At 32.6% G+C, this 24949-nt stretch overlaps 1 protein-coding gene across 2 annotated transcripts in view; it reads right to left on the bottom strand.

Annotated features, from left to right (window-relative positions):
* The window catches only part of LOC105199522 (dnaJ homolog subfamily C member 13), a 58612-nt gene that overhangs the window by 6451 nt on the left and 27212 nt on the right, over positions 1 to 24949 (bottom strand). The window contains exons 4-15 of one of the 2 annotated variants that reach the window (XM_026139986.2): positions 23655 to 24023; positions 18482 to 18892; positions 17791 to 18356; positions 15758 to 16670; positions 15287 to 15643; positions 14974 to 15165; positions 12041 to 12553; positions 9294 to 9872; positions 8202 to 8631; positions 7834 to 8116; positions 7020 to 7233; positions 6733 to 6918 (exon numbers count right to left, since the gene is read on the bottom strand). In XM_026139986.2, coding sequence (XP_025995771.1) covers positions 6733 to 6918; positions 7020 to 7233; positions 7834 to 8116; positions 8202 to 8631; positions 9294 to 9872; positions 12041 to 12553; positions 14974 to 15165; positions 15287 to 15643; positions 15758 to 16670; positions 17791 to 18356; positions 18482 to 18892; positions 23655 to 24023 — 5013 coding nt within the window. Of the gene's footprint in view, positions 1 to 6732; positions 6919 to 7019; positions 7234 to 7833; positions 8117 to 8201; positions 8632 to 9293; positions 9873 to 12040; positions 12554 to 14973; positions 15166 to 15286; positions 15644 to 15757; positions 16671 to 17790; positions 18357 to 18481; positions 18893 to 23654; positions 24099 to 24949 lie in introns of both variants that reach the window. The other variant, XM_026139985.2, reaches the window with a different exon arrangement.

Raw genomic sequence — 24949 nt, 5'->3', positions numbered from 1 at the left:
CGAGTTATAAATTAATAAAAATTCCGAATTAGTCCCGCCCATCGCCAAATCCAAGCGCGCGATCGAGGTTGTCAAGCATGCAGGACGGAGAATTTACTAGCGGCAACGCGGCTACGCAAGAACAGCACGTAACGCTGCCCCCCTCCCCCCCATCATAGTCGTGAATGTTCTCCGTCATTCTTACCATGTAAACACCCCGCCCTGCGCGCTTGGATTTGGCGATGGGCGGGACTAATTCGGATATTTTAATAATTCATAACTCATTAACTACTGCGAAGATCGCAAAGTGATACAGAACTTTTCGACTCAGTTTAGGCCTTTCTATCTACCACCAAAAGATTTATCATTAATTATTAGACATCCTGTATACAGGGTGTCCCAGACCAATGTATAAAGATTACTACGATGAAGTAGAAGGGATCAAGATAAATCAAAAAGTCTAATAATAGTTTGCGATATTTGCAATAATTTTCGTGTAATAAAATATTAAAGTCAGCCGAATAAGAGCGCGCGGAGAGGTTGGTCGCCTGAGCCATAAGACAGCCCGGTTCGACGCGGTGCGGTGCCAAGCTATCCTTTCCCTCGCCGCGCGCTACTTACCATCGCCTACAATCGGGCCGCAGTGGGCGGACCTATGGCTCAGACGAGCAACCGCTTGTCTCTCTGCGCGCTCTTATTCGGCTGACCTTAATATTTTATTACTCAAAAATTATTGCAAATATCGCAAAATAGTATTAGACTTTTTCATTTATCTCGATCCCTTCTACCTCATCGTGATAATCTTTATACATTGGTCTGGGACATCCTGTATATGTGCAATGTTGATATAGTAGTATGTAATAACATAAAAATATTTCGAAAACCATATGTATGTATTGTAAATTATATGTGAGTAAATCGTTGTTCAGTCGATACAATTCACGACTTCAGCATCCCCTTAAGAAGTTACATACAACTAGAGATACCAAAAATAATCCTATATTTATGAATTTTTTTCTCTGAACCTATTAGGGATATCAAATCGAAGTTTGTACTAATGTTTTATATACAGGGTATCAGGGAACCTACCGCTTTGAGAACATAGACGAGATGAAAAGGGACAAAAAAATCTAATATCATTTTGCGATATTCGCTATAATTATCGAATTATAAAATAAAACGTATGAGCCAATGTGCTGTGACGCCGCGCCATCGCGCCTAGCTCGTAGGCAAGGGGACGCGGCGGGATAGGTGACGCGTCGTTGCACATTGGCTCATACGTTTTATTTTATAATTCGATAATTATATCGAATATCGCAAAATGGTATAAGACTTTTTTGTCCCTTTTCATCTCCTCTATGTTGTCAAAGCGGTAAATTCCTTAGTTCCCGGACACCCTGTATAGTTTTATTAATATAATAAAACGTAATTTTTTAATTAAAAAATATTAAAAAATTAATAAAATATCGTTTTTCCACGAAATCGTATTTTTCAAATCGGTACCCAAAATATTTCAAAAACGTATAGATATATCGGATTCGGATTTTTTTCTATTTATTCAGCATGAAAATATGCAGTCTTGGTCGCAGAGGTTTTTTTTAGATCTTAGTTTTTTTTTAACAACCAAAAAACTGATTTAATTTTAGACAATAATGCGGACTCTTAAATTCAGATAAGCGCCATTTTATAATAGACGCAAATTTTAAAAATCGGTTACGACAAAGACTAGACTGTAACTATATATTTTAAGAATATAATTCATTTTTGTGTTTTGGATGAACCATATAAATTCTACTACGCGAATAGCTGATACGTGAACAGCTACAGCAGTTAACATACCTAATACCAAAGGCGATATCTTTAACTTTTTAATACTTTTTAATCAAACAAATTACATTATATTAACAACCCTATACAGATGTAAAACATTAGTACAAACTCCGATTTGCTATCTCTAATACGTTCGGAGAAAAAAATTCATTAACATATGGCTATTTTTGGTGCCTCTAGGTATATGTAACCCGTTAAATCCTATTACTTATTATTATATGTAATTATTTTTCCTTAAAAAAAATAACAAAAATAATTACATAATTTTACAATAAATTGTAAGACTTCCGTTTCCGGTGATGGATAAGTTAAAATTCGTGAGAAAGTAAGGTATATTTATAAGAGATTGGGTGAGGGAAAAAGTGTGTGAGTGTGAGGAGCGAAGGGAGAACATGTGGAGTACGTAAGAATGAATGGAGATAGAAAGGAAGGGAGAAGGGCCGGGAGGAGTAAAGTGAACAAGGGAGAGTAAAGTGAGGTTAGGGAAACAGTCAGGGAAGAGAAAGCAAGGGGAGGGAAGAAAAGGCGATTGGAAAGTAGGGAATTATAGTTGCGGTATAGAAAAGACACAGAAAGGCAACAAACACGAGAGTTTAGGAAGCAGAGAGTATAGAGGGCAAGATGGATAAAAATTTGCGAAAAAACACAGCAGAGAAAGAAGTGACAGCATCGGGGATAGTGTGGTGGAAAGTCTGAAAAGAAAAAGGAGGATGATGGGAAGAGAGTCGTTAGAGGAGAGGGGAGGTGACAAATATTTTTAAGTGGAGCCACAAAACAAGCAGATCGCCGCAGGAGAGGGAAATAAAAGAGGAGGTGAAAAAAATGCTGCAGGAAATGAAGGGAGAAATAAAAAGGGGTTAAAAGGGACGAAAGAGAAAATAAGGAAAGAGGTGGAGGAAGAGAGGGAGACGATGAAAACGGAGGAGATAAAGGAGGAATTAAGAACTAGAGAAGAAAGATGGAATAAAGAGAAATTCAGAAAGAGAAGATAAAGCGGGAAATAGAAGGGTTGAGGATAGGAAGAAAAGAGGGAAAGAAAATGAATGAAGGAGCGACAAAAGAGAAGGGAGGAAAATTTAGGAGAGAAGGGAAGTAGAGGAGTAGAAGAAAGAGTTAAGCAATTAGAGAGAAGATGGAAAATGAAGGAGAGGGGAAACGGGATATGAAAGTTGATAATAAAGGAGCTGAAAGGAGTAGAAAGAGACATAAAGGAAAAAGTAAAAGAAATAATAAAGGATTTGGAAATAAGAGTGGAGGGTAAAATAAACTGAAGTAGTAAGGAGGGTGGATGTAGACAGAAAAGAGAAGAGGGAGATAGTGATCGTGAGGGTGACGAGCGAAAACGCAATAAGGAAAGTTATGGCAAATAAGTGGAGGTTGAGAGGTAAAAATGTGTGAATAGAGGACTTAACGTGCAAGGAAAGAAACAAAGTAAGGATTATAATAGGGGATTTTAACGCCAGAATCGGAGAAGAAGGTGAGGGAATAGAGGAGCAGAATTAAAAAGAGGGGTAGGAAAGAAGAAAATCAAGAGATAAGAGGGTAAACAGTGAAGAGAGGGTTCTGATAAGGTTAGAGGAGATGGGGTGGATAATCTTTAACAGAACAGGTATGGAAAGTGGATATTTACTGGGGGGAGAGGGGCAGATAGTCAAAGATTATATAATAGAAAGTATTGAGACAAAGAAAATAATAGGCAAAATAGAGGTAGAAGACTGTAAATTTGGACCACCACTCAGTGTAGTAGTGTAGATCGGAAGAGATAAAGAAGAACAGAGCAAGGGAGAGGGGAAGAATAGGGGAATAAGGAGATGAGTATAATCGGAGGAAGGAAAAAAAGAATTCAGAAAGACGTAAGGAGATTATCAATGGATGATGGAAGGTGGAGAAAGTATGGAAAGAAGTGAGAGGATAAAAATTATTTTGAAGATTAAAAATATTTTGAAGATAGCAAAGAAAGCAGGGGGGAGGGGAGTACAATAAAAAGAGGATAATAGACAAGGCGTGTGAGGGAAAAAAAAGAGCGGAGAGAATGGCACTGAGGTGGAGAAGAAAGGAGAGGTATAGACAAATATACAAAGAAAGACTACAGTATAGAAAGCTAGTAAAAAAAAAGGAGAAAAATGAGAAATAGAAGAGAGAGTTAAAGAATATTAAAAGTCAGGTCAGGTTTGGAAAATGGTGGGTAAAGCATGCTTGTAAGAATGAGAAGAATGAATAATGGGATTAAAAGAGGGGATTAAAAGATAGAAGGAATGGGATAATTATTTCAGGGGCATGGTGGGAGAGGGAGTGTCCTAGTTGCGCACAGACCCGATTGGACACCAAAATCATAGCGGCCAATGCCTAGAGTATTTCCGTTGATTGGATTAGATTAGATTACGTGATTGGTGGTGTCCAATCAGATCTGTGCGCAACTGGGACTCACCCAGAGCTAAGTGGGAGAGTAAGGAAAGAGATAGGAAGGAAAAGGAAAAATCAGAAAGAGGGACTAAGACGGAAGGAAGTGAAGAAAGTACTAATAAAGATAAAAAGGCGGTAGAGGTAGATGAGATACCAATGGAGATGTGGAAATATGGGGAGAGAAAATAGAGCATTGAGTATAGAAGGTGTGTGATAGGATTTGGAAGGGGTAGAATAAATTGAGAAGTGGAACAAAAGGATTATAATGCCGATTGTAAAGAAAGGGGAGGAAAAAAAGATAGAGGAATACAGAGTATCACTGACCTCATCACTATATAAAGTATATGCGATAAATGAAACATGAGAGCATGTTTGGGAAGAATGTGTCGTTTGGGAAAAAGAAAGGGCGTAACAGGAAATGAGGGGAATTGTACTAGGAGAGAATGGGGAAAGACAGGAACAGCTGAGGAAATTAGAAACGGTGAGAGGAGAGTGGAGGGGAGGGGAAAGAGGAGAATGAGTGTGTGAATAAACGTGTAAATAAGAGTGGAAGAAAGGATTAAAAAAGAGGACTCACAAAAGGAACCGGAAACGGAAGCGGAGGTCTTGATACAGTAGATAAGATAGGATAACGATGTATGGGTATACACGCGCGCGCCAGACTAGGTCAAGGCCTAGCTAGGTTAGGTTAAGTTAGGTTTAGGACGGATCGCGGTGCATGCTCAGCCCGATCCCGTGGTCCGTCCTGAGCCCAGACGCCAAAAACAATTGGGGTTTAGTGGATATACCAGCCCTGGTTGGGTCGGGAGTCCCACATATTCTGTGTCCTGTCCCCGCAGGGCACGGAAATGCGGTAACGCATTCCCAAACTATAAAAAAAGGTTAGGTTAGGTTAAGAAGCGGCGTCTTAGTTTGTAAGGTTAGTTAAGGTAGTATGTATGAGTTAAGAATGTACAGATAAATTTGTAACCCTAAGGGGAAACAATGAAGTTATATATTACAATAGATTATAAAATATACAATAATAATAAAAAACGTAAAAAAATGTTGGTGCTGGAGATTCGAACCCATTCCACCGAGGACGGAAAAATGTAACGCAAGCACTTAGGATTGGCTGCGTTCAGCAGAAAAAGCAGCTTAGTAAGCGCTATATGCTGCGGTGCTAGCAGCGTACGATTTCTGATGAACGCACTTTTCTGTAATACAAGCGTTAGCGCAAGTATAAGTGTTTTGTGCCTTTTTATAATCTATGTTTTAAATATTAACAATTAAGATAAAATAAATAAAAAAAAATAACGATTAGGAAAATTAACTGCTTGTGTATTTGGTAATTGTTAGTAAAAAATATTGATAATGGATCCAGTCGAATTATTTATAATGGATTGATGAAAGATCTAAATAATATAGTAAATAATGTAAATAGTAAACAATGATAGAAGATTTAGGCCATCTAATAGAATATATTGGAGATAAGACAAAATATAAGGCCTCGCAATAAAAATTATTATGGATTAACCATTGTCCAATATACTGATATACAATTTAATAACTTTTTTATGAATTTTCTCGTCAGATAGATTATATGATATACGAAATATGTACCAATATGTACATAAATTTAGGTTAGATTACAACATGTTACACTTAATCAGCATACTTTTATTATGCTAGAAAAAATAGCAAATGCTGAATAAACGTGTTGGAAAAGCGCGAAGCGATTAATAGCATTCAACTGAAAATCTTGCAATAGTTGGAAAGCTGTTTTTTCTGCTGAACACAGTCATTCTTAGCTAATTGACACTTTATTGGTTACAGACTTAAGGTTCTAGTATTTAACGTGCTGCTTTGTCGATGCCAAACTTTAATTGCAATTTTGTCAGAAACTAAGTCCCATTCACACTAATTCTTTCACATTTTTAATATACTTGATTCCTTCTTTCAAAAAAGTTATGACTCATTAAGATGAGGCATTTAGCATTTCGTAGTTCTCTCAATCTCCATGTAAATTAATGTAAACGAGTATGAAGCATCGTCTTTAGCTTCAATTCCCAAGTTAAGATTTACTCTAATAAAATTTTTCGAAGTGATACCAAATAATAATAGTGCAATATAAAATTGTTCCAAAATTATTAATTAAAAAACTTTTACACGAAACTTTGTCAGTCATAATAATATATATTTTCTTTATATTTTTCAAATTTGGTTTTTATTTACTTATTGATTCTAATAAAAAAAAGGAATATTTTTGTCAGATTGAATTATTTAAAAACCACTTGTTTTTAAAAAATACAGAGTTAAATAAATAAAGATATAAATATTGTTTTTATAATCTAAATTGTTTTGATGAATAGTGATATTATTTTAAAATTATCTAGATAAAAGGATATATTTTAGAAATTTAAAATTAAATCTTATTATCTCTTATCTAACAATAAGACATTTTTACATACAATTTTTTTTATCTAAACAATCTTATTATAAGTTATTTATACAATACAATCGATGGAATAATTTACTCACTTCACTCGTAGCTAATTGATGTAAAATTAATATAGCTGTCTTATATACTGACGGCTGACTATTATGAACAGCCATCTGTCGACATAATCGTGGTATATGACCCAAGGATGGTACTTGATCCGCTAAAGTAGGTTGCGCTTGGAGTAAGCATACAAGAGCCTGCGTCGTTAATTCCAACATATCCGTCTAGAGAAAAAATTTAATTCAAATAATATATACATAAAATGAAAATGTTGAGATAAGATTAAAACATTTTCATGTTAGTACTGGATTTTTATAGCACTTACATCAATCTTTTCCCTAGACATTAATGTTAATGTAGTGTCCATTAGCTCACTTAAAAACTCTTTTGGTTTCCTGAGTGCCCAAGCAGGACTGGCTATGAATAATCGAAGATATACTCCACCTACGACAGGTTCATTGGTCGCGATATCGATATTATTTTGTGTATCAGGTAACTTTAATATAGCATTAGGATTTCGTCTCTGTAATGCATGGTATCTAAAAAAATAAGAGACATAATTAACTTACTACATATCATTGAAGGGAAAAAGAAACATAATTAACTTACTACACATCATTGAAGAGAAAAAGAAAAAATAAAAGAAACGTAGCAATAATCCAATCGAAAGCAGATCTTAGTGCTCAATAATAATTTTTTAAATGAATTTATACGATTATTATTTTATAAGATTCCTCGAACTATGTGACTCAATGATCGAACTGCTTAAGACATAGGAATATAGAGAAATCCAAATTCAAACTTTGGTCGAGGTAATGTTTTTCTCAATAAATTCTTTACAATTTTCGGAATAAAGAAAATTATAGAGATGCTTGTAAGCATCAAAATTATTAAATTAATTAACAATTTAATTTTCATGATAATTCCCGAATTTTTCTTAAAAAGTATATTTTAAGTCCGACAAGGGGCATGCAGTTTGGGGAATCTTATAAATGTTTATAAATTCACCCAACAAATTATTGGGCACTAAGATTTGCTTTCGACCAGTATAGCCATTCTCATTATTTAAATGTGTTGATACATTTCTCAGTCATAGGATTTCATTTATATTGTAATAATAATCAATTTATAAAGCTTACTCGTCTTTTAATTCGGCAATAATTCTTGCTACTTTAGCTTTTGCATCATCATCCCATATCAATTCAGGATTTTCGTGTTGTGTTTCAAACATATGTACACATTGCTTAGGTGCATCGCGAATAGCCTCGCTGAATAGTTTAGGTAAAAATTTTGATAAATCAAGTTTCACTTTTGGTCCAGCTAATTTATCGCTTGACATTTTTGCAAGCAATTCAGCGGCTGCTTCCCTTGTTTGAATATTATTTGAGTTACAAAAGAGATCGAGAATGTATACAACAGCTCCTAGAAAACATCATTACAGATATCGATAAACTTTGTCAATTTGTGAATTAATATTGTCTATATGGCTGTATTAAGCTGTACAAACCTTTCGATAATGCATCTTTTACTATTTTAGTCGAACTCATCAGAGCATACAGAGTTTCCAATGCAAGAAGCTGATATTCTTTTAGACTATGCAAACATAACAACAAATACACGACAACTTCATTCGCGGCGATATCATCAACGCATTCCTGATTTTTGGTAACATTACTGATTACTTCTAGAGCGCTCTTTTGTATTAATTTGAAATTATTACAATTCAAAAGTCCAAACAGCAATTTAAAGTGTCCCATACATTGTAATTCAATGCCAGGATTATTTTTTATAACATTATTTAAAGCTTTAAGTGCCATCGCAATGTGTTCCAATTTTTCTTGATCCTTTTTAACTGAAGTAATACTTGCCAAGGATGTTAGGTATTCCGAAGATAATGACAGAAATTCCAGCAAGTTTATCGTAAAACCTTTCGGGTTCTGAAAATTAAGTAGAGAGAGAGAGAGAGAGAGTTCTTCAAAATTACTTTCCTCTGTAGACTATAACTGTTATTTTCCATACAGTACAAAGATTGCAACAACAATGCAAAAATATTTTATTGCAAGAATACAATATTGCAAAAACATTACGAAATGTTATTAAGATGTTGCTGCAACACTACAATGGTAAAATGTCTTCAAAAATATTGCAATGCAATATTGCAGCAGTATCACAATATATTTTGATAATATTTTAAATGCTATTAATATATTTTAGCACACATAACTTCCAGGAATAGCATATGTTTCTAAATTAATTTTAAAAAAATAAAAAATTTTACATCTTATTTACTTTCGTTTTCGAACAATTCTGGGAACTAGTCTCTTTAAAAAATCATTTTATTAAAATATGAGGAAAATCTTATAAGATTGCCTATTCTACCTTCTGTGGGTTTTTTTAATTAAAAGAACTCTGGAGGACATTATTTTTCACGATATTTTTGAAACTTTGTTAAAATAATTATGCAAAAAAATCTCTACAATGCCTCTGCAACATTGCATTACAACATTGCACTGTATTACAACAATGTTGCAAGCTTCTGTACGGATTTTAACTCTTTTGCATGTACGCTAATTTGTTTCTAACACAGAAATAAATTTACCTCGATTGGATACACTGGTTGTTCATTGTATACTTTCACGAATATTTCGCCGATTACTAATTCGTCAGAGTGAGCAGTATATTTAAAATCGCTAAAATCATGTTCAAAATTGTCGGTATTATTTAATCTCTCTTGCCGTTTCAGTTCTAAATATTCAATTAATTCTGCTCTGGTTCCATTGTCCCAAATTAAATATGGATTCGAACAATTAGAATTTAATATCTTTAAAATCTCCTCGGGTTTATCTCTAACAAGCTGACGTGCTAGATAGGGTGTTAATAAGCTTTCTAGAGCGGCAACTGTAACAGGATTAACGGGAGTCTCATTATCGCCTTTCATGTAACCGCCTAATCTAGCACAGGCAAGAACTGCTAATTTAGCCAAGTTATTGGCTACTTCCTGACGGTTCTCATCCTGATTTCTTTCTACACCACCTTCCTCTAGCGTGTAATCATAGTTGAACATGAAAAGCAACAAATCCCATAGAGCACCAGATTGTAACAATTGCATCTGTAATATGCTATCTATAGCAAGAGATGAAATACACTCTGTGGCAACTGCACATAATTTGGTTAAATGCTGTAAAAAAAAGGATAATAAAAAATAAAAATTAAGATAAAGATTAAGAAGGTTAAAAAAAAATCTGTACAGAATGAGTAAAGTATCAGATCGATCAAATATCTTAAAAACAAGACAAATAAATTTTTTACAAAATGTGATTTCTTTAATTATTCTTCATATAAAAGTATTAAAGAAATCCTAAAATGACAGAATTGCTGATAGAATTCCCATTACCTTGGGTTGGGGTGCGCACGATTGGACACCGCACGATTGGACACCACCACTCACAGCGGCCGATGCCTGGAGTTTTTCCGTTGGTTTGGTTAGATAAGTCAAGATGATTGGTTGGTGTCCAATCGTGCTGTGTCCAAAAGAGTGTCACCCCCTTGGGTTCGGGGCTATTCAAAACACTTGGCATTGGACAACATTTTTATATGTAGTTCAAAGCCAATACATTTCCGACTTTTATCTGTAAGAGCATTGTGAAGGAAAAGATTCAACCTTTCAAACCGTCTAACTTTCTTTTTAATGAATACAAGACTCAGGAGATGCAAAAGAAAAAAGTGTTCCGAATAGCCCCGGTCTCCCGTATATATTCGAAATACATATGAGACGATCCACGTCAAATGGGATAGACGTCTAAGCAAATTTATTAAGTTGAAATAAAATGTTCGAGAGCTTAAAATTTTCGTTATGTGTAATTTAAAAAAAAAAACGTAAATAAAAATCGATATATAGGGTTTTTCAGCTCACTCATGAACAATCCATAATCAGATTTCCCAAGTTCGAAATAACGGATCCAATATGACTGTAGTGGATAAAAAATTAACTAAAACGGTTCTTAATCATGTAATCCAAACTTAATTTTCTTTTTAAATAGATATGTAAGAGTTTTCCAGGATGCATTTTTCGTTAAGATTTATTTTTCAATCAGTTTTTTATTTAGTACAGCCGCCATATTAAATCCGTCATTTCAAATTTTGGAAATCTGACTATGGATTGTTCATAAGTAAACAGGAAAAACCCCAAATATCGATTTCCATGAATATCAAATAAATTTTGGATTATCTGATCCATGAATGAACCCATTGAGGTCACTAGAGGTCCAAAAGATCCCACGCTAACTTTAAGGACACACAAACCATTCAAAATCAAACAACCTTCTATGAAACTAATTTTTATCTGAAATTATACTATCTTGAAAATACACCCCTAAATTTTTGTTGAATTATCTCAAAAATTAAAAATTTTATAAATATTTCTGTAAAAAGTCAAATTTTGCAGTTTTTTTTTCAATTTTTTCATTATGTTAAATTCTAATTCAAAAAAATTATTGGATGATAAAGAACACACTTCAAGGTATGTCCAGTAAAATTTTTGCGACAAAATATCAAAAAACTGGCAAATGGCAAATGATTTTGTGCAAGGGGGTCCAGTGAACCCCATATGACTGTTATGTTATTATTTGGAAGTGTGACCTCAACGGGGTAAATTTTTTCATCTACTCCAAGCACCATATTATAGCAGTCATTTCAAATTTTTCAAAAGACCATGTTTTATCTCAAACTAGACATAAAAAAAAATTTTAAACCCTCTAGCATCTTATTTTGACTTAATGAATTTTGCTTATACCTCTTGACATAAAATGTTCCATATATAGTAAATCGTGATGTCATAATCGAGAAATGATACGGTGAAGCTTCTTACGTGCCATTTGTAAATAAAAAGAACTTAGGTAAAATAAAATTATGAAATCGCTTTTAAACACTTGTAGAAATAAGTTTAAATGGTCCTTTTCTTCTCTGATAGTCAATAAATAATTATAAGAGGCACATAAAATGAAGCCTATACAAACGAAAAAATACACGGACAGTTGTTGAAAGGAAATAAAAAATATGCTTCTCGGCCAACTACTCAGAAGCCTTAATACTTTCATATAAAAACTAATATATATATATATATATATATATATATAATGATTCTATTTAAAAGCGTGACTTTCATATAAAATAAAAAAATGGATTATTTCAAGAATTAATTTTATCATTATTTGTCCCCCATCGGACCATACAACTTTCGTCCAAAACTTTTTTTTTCAAATATCTTGTTTTCAAGTTTATTTTACTGATCTGATATTTCTTGCTCACCCTGTATTCTTTAGCTGTAAAATATTTTTGCCTTAATACCTTAAAATGCAGTATTCTGCAAAGATCTTTTACAAGTTGCGGCAACTCAATAATCTTATCTCTGCATCCTCGAAACGATCCAGCAACAGCGAAACATCTAGTGATATGCATACAAACTTGCACTGCTACGTCGGTAAATTTACTCGATCTGCTTAAAACAGATACGCATCGCGTATACGCTTCCAATAATATATCCAACCCCCCCTCCCTTCGCAATTCTTCAGCATTTAAAGCCGAACAGTGCACCGTGTGATACGCAAGTTCACTCGCAGCTGCCAGTAATGGGGTAGACTTAGAAAATAATCGTTCGTCATCCGTTTCCAACTTAATTGTTTTGATTAGCTGGGGATAACCGGCATATTTATAAGGTCTAAGCTCATCTGTATATCTATGGAAAAGGATGCTTTGAGTCCTCAAAATCAAAACAATGTTGTCAGGATTAGGACCAGTCGTGGACCAACAGCTGCGACTGCATAGAAATTCGTATGCCTGACTAACAGCTTCAAACTTATCCTAGAATTATTATAATCGTTATACGTATATGTGTAGATGATAAACAAGTGCTTATGCTTGATTTCAAAAGTTAAATAACTTTTAACTTAATTTAGCTAATATTTAAAATAAGGTAATTTTTAACTAATTACTTTTAAAATACAACTTTAAATTTAACTTTTTTCCTAAACAAAAAATGTACTTGTCTAAAAAATTTGTAAAAAAATATATTTTTACATAATGAAGTAATATTTCTTTGTTATTTTATGTAAACTTAATTTACAGGTAAAATAAAAAGTTTATTTAACAATCCACATTGTAATTGTTTGGTTTAAAATATTATTATTTAAAAATATAATTTTTTTACGATATTCTAATTTAATGTAACCCTCAAAGCCCAATCATGGATACTTTATGTCCGCCCGATTACTATATATGGAAATTTTTTGAAATTTTAAAAGTATAAAAAATATAGAGGAAAATCACCAATACCTTCCAAGTGGTACTAACATCACTTCTCTTTCGGATATTTCTTAAACAAAAGTTAAAAATAAAACTTTAAAAACATGAAAACAAACTAGAAAGTGTCTTCTATTAAATAGTATAGCAGCATTTTATATTATTTCGTATTATGTAATAATTAATGTTTTCGCAACATAATCCTAAAAGAGCATCTGAGAAATTAGGTTACAAAACTAGCAATATGCAGAAATAGCACAATTCAGACACAACCTTGTAGAATAAAAAGTTAACTGTAAAATAGATTGATAAACTAAGTAATAAAACATATTTTTTGTATGTTAACCTTTAAACTGTAACGTTCAAAAAAATCACACTATTAGTGTAGGGAGTGAATTTCCGTACGTATTTAATCGTAGCGTGCGTGCAAGTGTATGGAATAATAAAAGTTTTTTTGTATTTACATGAATCATTACAGAACTCTACTTTATTGTTAAACTGATTTAGGAAAATTTTCTCTGAAATCACTGTTTAATAGAAAAAAATATTAAATTTAAAGGGTATTCATTGTTAACATTAATAATAAATTCAAAATTTTCCTGATGAAAATATGGATGCTGCAGTTTTAGTACTTTATCAATTAAACTTATAGTACCTATCTTTTATTTAATCAGGTACAAGTGATAATTAAGATAGCTGCTAGATACAATAGATTTACTAGATACCAATTAATGATGATATCATTACCAGATTTAATAAGATAACATCTAAAAATTTAATTCCTCACGTCTCATTTTAACATACTTTTTAATTCATTAAGGAGTTAATAGAATCGTTAAAATAGAGTATGACTTGTCATCTCCTAAATTATTTTCCATTTTTCTGATATAGAAAAATTCAAAGTTTTTTTTTTGAGAAAAGATAAGACCTCAGTATTATTTCTATTATTCTTACATTCTTTGTCAATTTTTGGTATCCAAGAGATAACTTTATTTTTTTATTTCAATTTGTTTGTGCTAAATTTAATGTTTTTTTCTACGTGTTTGATGAATTCAATTGTTTAATTAGTTTGTAGGAAAGGCTACTATTTTTGTTTTGTGAATAAAAAGCTATCTAGTGCCCAAAAAAATCCCATGCTGGTACTTATTGGTCAAAATATCGCGCGTGCGCGCGCGCGCGCGCGCGCGTGTGTGTGTGTGTGTGTGTGTGTGTGTGTGTGTGTGTGTGTGCGTGCGTGCGTGTGTGTGCGTGCGTGTGTGTGCGCGTGCGTGTGTGTGTGGGCGCGCGCGTACTATGAATTATGTCTAAGTTTTTTATTGTATTATAAAAAATTTAAGGCTTTATCTATTCATGTTTTTATCAGCATTAATACACTGCAATGTTTAATTTCTAAGAAATAAGGATGTGCTCTACTTTGGCTGCTTTCCTTTTAGAGAACACAGTCGACACTTTTAATACAAAGCGACACACTTCGCTTTCCACTTACAAACTCAATCAACACTTTTCGACTCTACTCAGAAGGAGAGTTTGAAACTGTGTTCAAGTGTGTTAATTTGTGTCGATTTGTGTCTTCTAAAAGAAAAGCAACCTTTAAGAAGCTTATGCTAGTATTAGTGATTTTACTATATCTTTTTTTTACAAAAACAAGTACAGACTTAGAAGTATGTTCATAAATTTTTAGAAAATTCTTAAATTACTTTGAATAAATAAAAAAAATGATATTATTGGGCCAATACAATATTCTTTTTCACGTTGTATCGTGAAGTTAAATATAATTTCAAAATCAACTTTTAATTTAATTTTATTTTATTTTAACGTTTAACTAAGTTAGTTTTTTGTTCATGCAACTTTTAACGTAACTAACATAATTTTATAAGTCATTAACTTTAACTGACATTAGTTTTTAAAAAAAAAGACATTAACTTACTCATCTCTGATAAAAGTAATAAAATATCCAACAACAAATTTAAATACATGCTCACCCTGCCTTCAGGATTTTTGTCAGGATGATACATTTGAGCTAATTTATAAAATGATTTCCTGACAATTGCTTCATCATGGTGTTTCCCACTAAGTAAGCCAAGTTGCTTATAAGCTTCATCTATAGTCATTAAAGGTGGCTTTTTCTCCACTTCTTTTTTCCACGCGTCTAAAACGTCTTTTAATAACAGCACCTAATTCAATTTCATAAATATAAATTTATATATTATACCGATAAAGGCTTACATAACATGCATTAAATTGCATAAAATGTATGATGCACATAAGATCAAGAGTAAATTCGCTTTAACTTACAGGTTCTGGGATAGGCCACTGCGGAAATTTAATAGTATCGCAAAGATGTCTGAGATAAAATATCTGACAGAACAATTCATTTTCCAATTGTGGATATCTTACAGCAGGTATAGCAATATATTGATACCTGGCCATGGTATGGCTTCGTAACTTGGGAGTAAAATCTGCAATATGTGCAGCAATTTTCTCGATAAGCATTCGTCGCATTTCTGCATTCCAAATTGCTTCTGGTGTATCATAATCTCCAAGAAATATTTGTGCAAATTTCTCTGCTCCATGATTCTCTAAATAACTCACCATTGCATCAGGTAACAATTGACCGAGAATACTTCGTTGCATGATATCTGAACAAGTGTTCTAAAGGATACAATATTATATAATGCATGATTTTCGTAAGTGTATCATAATTGTAATCATGTACAATGTTTATATTGCGGAAAAAACCAGTAACATGTAAATATATTAACTCACATCGTCGTTCCTAAAGGCTTGTTTAGTGTGCGTAAGTTGTAAAAACCTTGCAATTGGCAAGACGTTAGAACCAGTGTACATCAAGATAAAATAAAATACACCGGTAAGATAAATTTTAGATACATCTGCATTATCTCGCATCACTTCGCACAACAACGTAGCGACTCTTTCAACTAGGATTGGATCAAACGTTAGTAAAAGCTGTACGATATGTGGCAGATACTGTAGATCGGACAACAGTCGCTTCACACGTGGCAAAGGCCTGATTACAGCGTCGTCGGCATCTCTACTTGGGAAATATTCACACATCTTGATTAATATATTTAAGATTAAATTCGCCAATTCACTTTCGTTTATCACGGGAATTCCTCTTGCAACAAGACTCCACTTTAATTGTGGTACTTGTGAAATCGTTTTCCATCCATCTAATCCTTGTGCCCAAACTTTTGTTTTATGAGTTACATGATTTAAACCGTACAATTCTTTTAGATCTTTCAGACTCATTGGACCTTCACGTTGATCTCCATTATTGTAATACCATTCTTTCTCCATTCGTTCCTGCTGCGGACCTGCTTCTATCACATTGGTTTGCGTTGGTACGACAGCTCGGGAAGTATGTAAATGTGCCAAAGTTAATATATCGACTAAAGTTCGTACACCATTCTGATCTATTATATCTTTGACATTTCGCCTGTGTAATATAAGTTTATTTATAAACATGACTAGCCTATCACGCTCCGTTCTATCCGCACAACGTTCCAACATTCCCAAGATGTATTTCGTATCTGAGAATGGACCAATATCCTCGTAATATCGACCATACACTATCGTCATTGCTTGTAAGCAAAGGCACTTCATTTCGATTTTCGCAGTCAATAAAAATCTATGATATAAATCATTAAAAAATTCGTACCTGCAATTGAAAATAAAATACCGTTAAATGCTTAACTTTTTAATTGCGTATTGATTCAAATCAAAAAAGGAAAATTGTTTGTCAGATTGGATTATTTGAAAAATTTTTGTTTTTAAAAAAAAGATTTATAAATAAAAATATAAATATAAAAACATAAAATATAAAATAAAAATAAAAATTGTTTTTACATCCTAAATTGTTTTGCAGAACAGCAATATTATCTTAAAATTATATAGATAAAACAATAATATTATCTTTTATCTAAATAAATTTACAATGCCATTTGCCGATTTCCAATATATTATTCCATATATTCAATACTAAAAACCTGTAGTTCAAGTCACATATATTATAAATTTTCACTACTGACAATGTCGGAACACAGCTTATATTACTTTTATCTTATCTAACAAAGGAAGGATCAAATGACTCACTCTGGGATTTCAACCCCAATTTATTTTATTTATTCTAGAGATGAAGAAACAGTTTACGTCTCCCGACGTAAATTGTTTCTTCATCGTTTGATCAAATAGGCTTTAGTTTTGGAAAAATAAATTTATGAAAATTGGTCATATCCGAAGCGCACCGTGATGCACCATATGAGCCTTCTCGGTAACTGTTCTTCCAAATAGTGCATTAAAATTCCCTTCAAATTAAATTTAAATTAATAATATTAAATTAGATTTTCTATTTCAAAAATTTACATACTATATCACTATCCTCAAAATAAATAAACATAAATAAAAACAGTTATTAAAAAAAAAATTATTGCTCACCTCCGGGAGCGAATCCGGATCTCACGATTATGAAGCAAGCCCCTAACTCACGAAACCAACCGCACTGGAAGAACAGTTACCGGGAAGACTCATATGTCGCGCCATGGTGCGCTTCGGACAATTTTCACAAATTTATTTCTCCGAAACTAAAGCCTATTCGATCAAACGCCGGGAGACGTAAACTCTTTCTTCGTCTCCAAAATAAGTAAAAAAAATTGGGGTTGAAATCCCAGGGCAAGTTACCTGGTCCTCCTCTTGCAAGATGCGTTTACATATAATTTATTTTATTTATATCTAGATAATTTTAAGTTATCTATGCGCAATACAAGGATATGTATACTTACGATTTTCTTATAGGACTGTCCAGACTATCTTTTTCCAATAAGAGCCTCAAGTAATAATCTCCAATTTTAACTTCATCGGAAAGACACTGATACTGCACCTCAAACTCTCTATGATTCCACGCAATCAAAGTTCCACCAGCCAAGTCTTTATCCGAAGTAAACGCACGTATCTCATTTTCCAAAGCTATTCTTAATTCCTCTCTTGTTTTGTGATTCCAAATTAAATTTGGCAGTGCGTGATCTTGGTTAAATTTATAATAGAATAATTTCCAATTTGCTTCAGATTTAATTCGTTCTCTACGTTTTCTTAAAACTATCGGACGCTCTTTAATTTTTTCTCTTCGTTCTATTCCAATACGAGCACCCCAATGTTGCAAAGCATTTTCTACATGCTTTTCAACCACTCGCATTTGACGTTCAATAGCGATCCATTGTGGGCTTTTTTTATTTCTTGATGCGTGATCTATAGCTATTTTTAAATTGTCACGATTGTTCAATCTCTCTTCTTCCAAAAATGAGTCTGGTACTTTTTCATCAGAGTCCAAATAATTTAACAAACCCACCGGCTACAAACAAATTACAGCAGTCGTATATTACTCGTATTTGCAACACAGCAGTTTGCAAATAATTTTAAAAACGCATCTGATTCATCATATAAAATCTTATTTTAATTTAGATAATATCAACTCACCATAATTCGTTTCAATAATCCCATAGCCGTAGGATGTCCCGTGATCCACAAACCTATTAAATGTCGGCACAATTGTCGATGTGTTAATAATCTGCTATCATTACCAACAATATATAAACTATTTAATAAATGTCTTGGCAGAGCTCCTTCTGCAAGTGCCAGTTCTTGCATTTTTGCTGCTACTTCTGGCGCACCCTCTTCAATAATGGCTCGCATTATCAATCCAGCACCTTTGACCACAGCCAACGAAGGATGTTGAAACAATTTAAACAAAGATCTACCTCTTGTAGCAACCATTTCTAAAAGATTGTCAAAATGTTTGCCATCAGTAGTTTCACTGTATGGCACACAGAGGGCAAATGTTAAAAGATCGAGCATAGCAGAAACTACCAGTGCACCTGTACCACGATTCTGTAATATTAAAAAAAAGATCTCGATATATTGCATCAGTAGATAAAATCTCTATCATTTCATATTATATTATACAAGATATTCTTGAATCAAAAAATTTACCAAAAAATATTTTATAGCTTTTTTACAGCTTCTTAGAAAAGGACATGTATTATTAGTATTATCCATAAACATGTTACAACAATTAAAAAAAATATATGTATATATTTTTTAAATTGTTATAACATGTATATATATACAGGATGATTATTAATGAATGTCCCAACTTTTTACCATAAAAGCATGATTTACCGACAGATACGTATTTCTAACATATTATTATATGAGAAATTATAAATGCGTGCTCCTATGGTAAAAAGTGGGGACATTCATCAATAATCATCCTGTATGTGTGTGTGTGTGTGCGCGCGCGCGCGCGCGCGCGCACACACACACACACACACATAAACACAAAATGATTCAGAATAACCCGTTGTCCTTCAAGAGATTGTATTCCTGGTCAAATTCTAAAACGATTTTTTCTTTGGCAAAAATTTAGCAGACGCTTAGATTTTGAAATATAAGCCGATAAAGTTAGCGTATCACGGGTTAAATACAGATGGTACGCAGGGGCGGCGCACTTACCGTTACGCGCGGGTGTGTCGTGAGGCGCTTGCTGCACTCAGCTGATACAACACACAAGAGTCTCTCTTCCCTCTCTCACTCTTTCTTTGTCACATCACAATGTTAGCTTTAACTTAAAAATGTAATTATTTTTTGTCTTGATTTTAATAATTTTGATAAGAGAAGTGTCAGGAAATTCTTTATACAATCGAAAAATCAAACAAAGAATTAGACGAAATCTACAAAAGTATTTAATACATCTCAAATTTTTAGAAACAGTAGTACTTATCTTGTCACAGAGAGAGAGAGAGAGAGAGAGAGAGAGAGAGAGCTTGCGTGAACAAGTTTGGGCATATTTACTTAAGTATTAGTCTGTACAGCGATCAATTAGTTGCCTCCACGATGAGACAGACCAAAGTTTTCTTGATTCTCTCGTAAATTATCACTTTTTAGTATTACAATACACAATTCATTCACTTGATCGATCAAATTTGTGCAACTAATTAACGATCACTTTAAGTAACGATCACTGCAAATAATTATTATTCATTCGGCGTGTAAAAATACGTGGTTCGATAAAACACGTGTTGAAGTGCGACGAACAAACAACAGGTGTTTACTCGGTAACCGGAAAGAGCCGACTGATTTTATTGGTCATGTTATGATCGAATATGAATGCGTCATTGGTTAAACAGAAGTTAGAACGCCGCAATTTAAAAGTAAAATATTGATTAATATTATTTTTAATAATAAAACTTATTGAAAAATACAAATTGAACAAGAATACCTTCTACGGTCGCAGCTAGGTCTTCGTGCTTGTATTGTTTGTGTGATTCTATATACTTTCCTCAAGTTCAATAAACTGCACGCCAAATTAATTTTTAGTCATAACACAATACTAAATTGAACAAGGTTAAGTAATATCATATATTATTAAATATTAACCCTTTTCTCCCCTAAAAAAACTATAAAGAAATTATTGCGAAAAATATCACCTCAACCAGGGTTCGAACCTGGGACCTCCCAAATCTCCGATACAGGTGTCTTAGCCAACTCGACCACTGAGGCTATGATAATATTTCTCGCAATAATCGACTATGAGTTAGAATGCTTTTCAAGGCATCGTGACTTTAAAGTAATAGAGAGAAATATTTTGACCGTTGCTGTATCAACACAAATTGAACAAGAATGCCTACTACGGTCGCAGCTAGGTCTTCGTGCTTGTATTGTTTATGTGATTTTATATACTTTCCTCAAGTTTAATGAACTGCGCGCCGAATTAATTTTCAATCATAACACAATTCTAAATTGAACAAGATTAAGTCATATCATATACTATTAAATATTAACCATTTTCCCCCTAAAAAAACTGTAAAAAAGTTATTGCAAAATATATCACCTCAGCCAGGGTTCGAACCTGGGACCTCCCAAATCTCCGGTACGGGTATCGCGAGTAGTTCATTGAATTTGAGGAAAGTATATAAAATCACACAAACAATACAAGCATGAAGACCTAGCTGCGATCGTAGAAGATATTCTTGTTCAATTTGTATTTTTCAATAAGTTTTATTATTAAAAATAATATTAATCAATATTTTACTTTTAAATTGCGGCGTTCTAACTTCTGTTTGACCAATCACGCATTTATATTCGATCATAACATGACCAATAAAATCAGTCGGCTCTTTCCGGTTACCGAGTAAACACCTGTTGTCTGTTCGTCGCACTTCAACACGTGTTTTATCGAACCACGTATTTTCACACGCCGAATGAATAATAATTATTTGCAGTGATCGTTACTTAAAGTGATCGTTAATTAGTTGCTCAAATTTTATCGATCAAGTGAATGAATTGTGTATTGTAATACTAAAAAGTGATAATTTACGAGAGAATCAAGAAAACTTTGGTCTGTCTCATCGTGGAGGCAACTAATTGATCGCTGTACAGAATAATACTTAAGTAAATATGGCCAAACTTGTTCACGCAAGCACTCTCTCTCTCTCTCTCTCTCTCTCTCTCTCTCTCTCTCTCTCTCTTTCTTTCTCTCTCTGTGACAAGATAAGTATTACTGTTTCTAAAAATTCGAGACGTATTAAATACTTTTGTAGATTTCGTGTAATTCTTTGTTTGATTTTTCAATTGTACAAAGAATTTCCTGACACTTCTCTTATCAAAATTATTAAAATCAAGACAAAAAATAATTACATTTTTAAGTTAAAGCTAGCATTGTGATGTGACAAAAAGAGAGTGAGAGAGGGAAGAGAGACTCTTGTGTGTTGTATCAGCTGAGTGTAGCAGGCGCCTCACGACACACCCGCGCGTAACGGTGAGTGCGCCGCCCCTGCGTACCATCTGTATTCAACCTGTGATACGCTAACTTAATCGGCTTATATTTCAAAATCTAAGCGTCTGCTAAATTTTTGCCAAAGAAAAAATCGTTTTAGAATTCGACCAGGAATACAATCTCTTGAAGGACAACGGGTTATTCTGAATCACCCTGTATATGTGATCAAAGAGTAATGAAACTTTTGAAATAACGCACCTTAGCCTATACCTATTACTTCATAGTAGTTTAGTGGAATACCGTAATTAATATACCGTTTAAAACGTCATTTTACTTAGTTTATAATCTATAGTTACTTAAGTGAAATTGTGTTCAGTGCATATCGCGATTTTTTATATTTTATCGTTTATTAATTTTAAGTAGTAAGACAATAAAAATTTTTATATAATAATAATCAACCAATAATATAAAAAAGTCTATGAAAAGAAACAGACTTGAAGCGTGCGTAAACAAGGCATTCGTCGTTCTTTATCCTAACGTTTTTTTATAAAATATGAAAACAACCTTCAGCTTTCCTTTTTACTCAATTGCCTAAATTGAGTAAAAAAAAAGCTAAAAATGGTTGTTTTCTTTTTTATCCCAAGCAGTCTCCTTCTATTAAATGAAAAGTGTGTTAATTAATTTTTGATTAAAAAATGTTAATGGTTAGCATGAAAAAATTATATATACTTTTTTGTACAACTAAATAATTATTGAATCAACCTAATGTTTAGTTAAATATATTGGACTAAATATCTAATAAAGCACTGTTAATACAACGAATATCGCAGCAGCAAGTAAGAAATATAATTTTATTATTTTTATCTTTTTACTATTTTTATTATCATAATAGCAATTTATATAACATCAAAACACAAAAAAATTAATTGTAATTAATTTTAATATCTTGACAAAATAATTAACAACTTATAGGTAATTCAACAAAAGATAAACATTGGTCAATTAGATCACACGATTTCTTATACATTGGACTTCTACAGAACACTTACTGACTGACTATATGCGTTGTATAATGAAAAAATACAGGAGAATGTCACGGATTCAATAAAGAATATGTTTGCAAGGAAATAATATGCTATTTCAACATTTACAGTTACATTGTTTATATTTATTGAAGAAGGCCAAATTGAATAGGTCAAAACGTTTGTCATATGAAGATTGTAATTTGATCATTAAATTATAATTTGCGAGTAATATGTACAATTGTTAGCAATGAGAACCAGCTAGACTGTTGAACCCCTATTAATTTATTATTTAATTGATTAAGTCAATAAGAACCTGAATAATATTATTGTTATTGAATTTTAAATATTTTAGTTTTTTAACGAATTTTTTTTCAGTGTATTATATTAGTATTTTTCAGCAACACATTGAGACTTTTTACATATGGAAAATAATATATTTGAGATAAAGAGGATTATTCCCAAGGATAAAATTTACCATAAAAGGTCGCAATTTTAGATAGAACAGATTCAACAAAATCAACACAAGCACTGTACAACTTCAATTAAACAGCTGCAGATTATAAATCTTAAAACTAAATAACACAGACTAATGCTTTAAACGGCATATTGATATTAAAGGATTCCGCTAACAGTGCCACTAGCAAAATAATACGTATGAAAAATCATGTCGGTGCGCTATTTCAAATTAATAGACCTCGTTACTTTTTTAACACCTTTATACAATTAGCAAAAGAATTGAGAAAAATACTAAATGCCAACAAATCGTATATAAAGCAAAAATTTTTAAATAGACTTTAGAAATAGTCTGGCATTCCAAACAATAAGAATAAGCATAAGATGAAATACTTACAATGTGATTAACCCACATTTCAAGTAAACTCTCTAAAAACTTATTACTGCTGAGTAGACTACTTTTATTCAACTGTTCTTGTCTTAAATCACAATCGTCATGCATTGGTTGCATTAAAGCGCAAATACAATCTATGGCAGCTTGCGTTACACCACAATTTTGTCTTTTTAAAGCCTTCACGACCTTCATACCAACAGTTTCTCTAAAGCCAGAAAGTGTTGTAAATGCAGCAAAACCAATTTTGCTAGCCACCAATCTTCGCAGAGCATGAAACTGTGCTTCGATCTCGCTATTTATCTCGAGGTCCTTGTTGATCAAAGTAGTCAAAGCTCCGAGGATAATTTTATCTTTATTTTCAGTAAAAATTCCCTGTAAGTAATCATTTGTGATACGATGTACTTGGAGTTGTAATGTTGTTACAGTCCATTCAAGCGGTACAACTTCCTGGATAAACAGAAAATATCTCATGTCCCTCTATATACTATTTATTTAAATATTTTTATTTGAAACTTTATAGTCTTTATACACTCGTCAACAAAAAATAAGGAATATTTTCCAGACACCAAAAATTATGCTATATTCAAATAGCTGTAGCTCGGCAAAAAATCATCGCAGATAAAAAATGAAAAGAGCATTTTAAAGCTTGAAGTCTTAACTTTAACGCTAAACAGATTTTTAAAGTTTTTTTTCACTTCGTTGTTTTATGCAGTAAAAAAAGCACATTTTGTTTTATTCCTTAAAATTTTGTATATTTGACACTTTACAGCTTGACAAACAAAATTATTTTCAAACAATTTAAACAAAGCTTCATAAACTACAACATTTTGCTTACAGAATACTTTTTTAAAAATTTGTCTACGATTTTTTTTTTACCAAGTTACGCAACTTTGAAGCTAAACCTGCATTTTTTTACAAATGATATTCGTACTCCCTAAAAAATCATTGTAGACAAAAAATGAAAAAAGCATTTTAAAGCACAAAGTTTAAGCTTTAACATGCTATCAATAATTTTCAAAAATTTTCTCAATTTTTTAATATTATGCTCCAAAAATAATACAATATTTTTTCCTTAAAATTACGTACTTTTGACAGCTTGCAGCACAATAAAAAAATTTTTTCTTGACAAATGCAATGCAAGTGCTATAAAGTATGACATTTTCTCTGCAAAATGCTTTTTTTTTAATTTTCTTACGATTTTCTTTTACCAAGTTATAAGATTTTCAAGAAACACACTTTTTATAGTACATTTTTCCGAAAACTGACGTTTACCAACGACATCACCCAATGTGTACCAC

The sequence above is a fragment of the Solenopsis invicta genome, chromosome 6, assembly GCF_016802725.1.
Source record: "Solenopsis invicta isolate M01_SB chromosome 6, UNIL_Sinv_3.0, whole genome shotgun sequence".
Lineage (NCBI taxonomy): Eukaryota > Metazoa > Arthropoda > Insecta > Hymenoptera > Formicidae > Solenopsis > Solenopsis invicta.
Note: the sequence above shows the minus strand (reverse complement) of the source record. Positions and strands in the feature narration are given on the sequence as shown.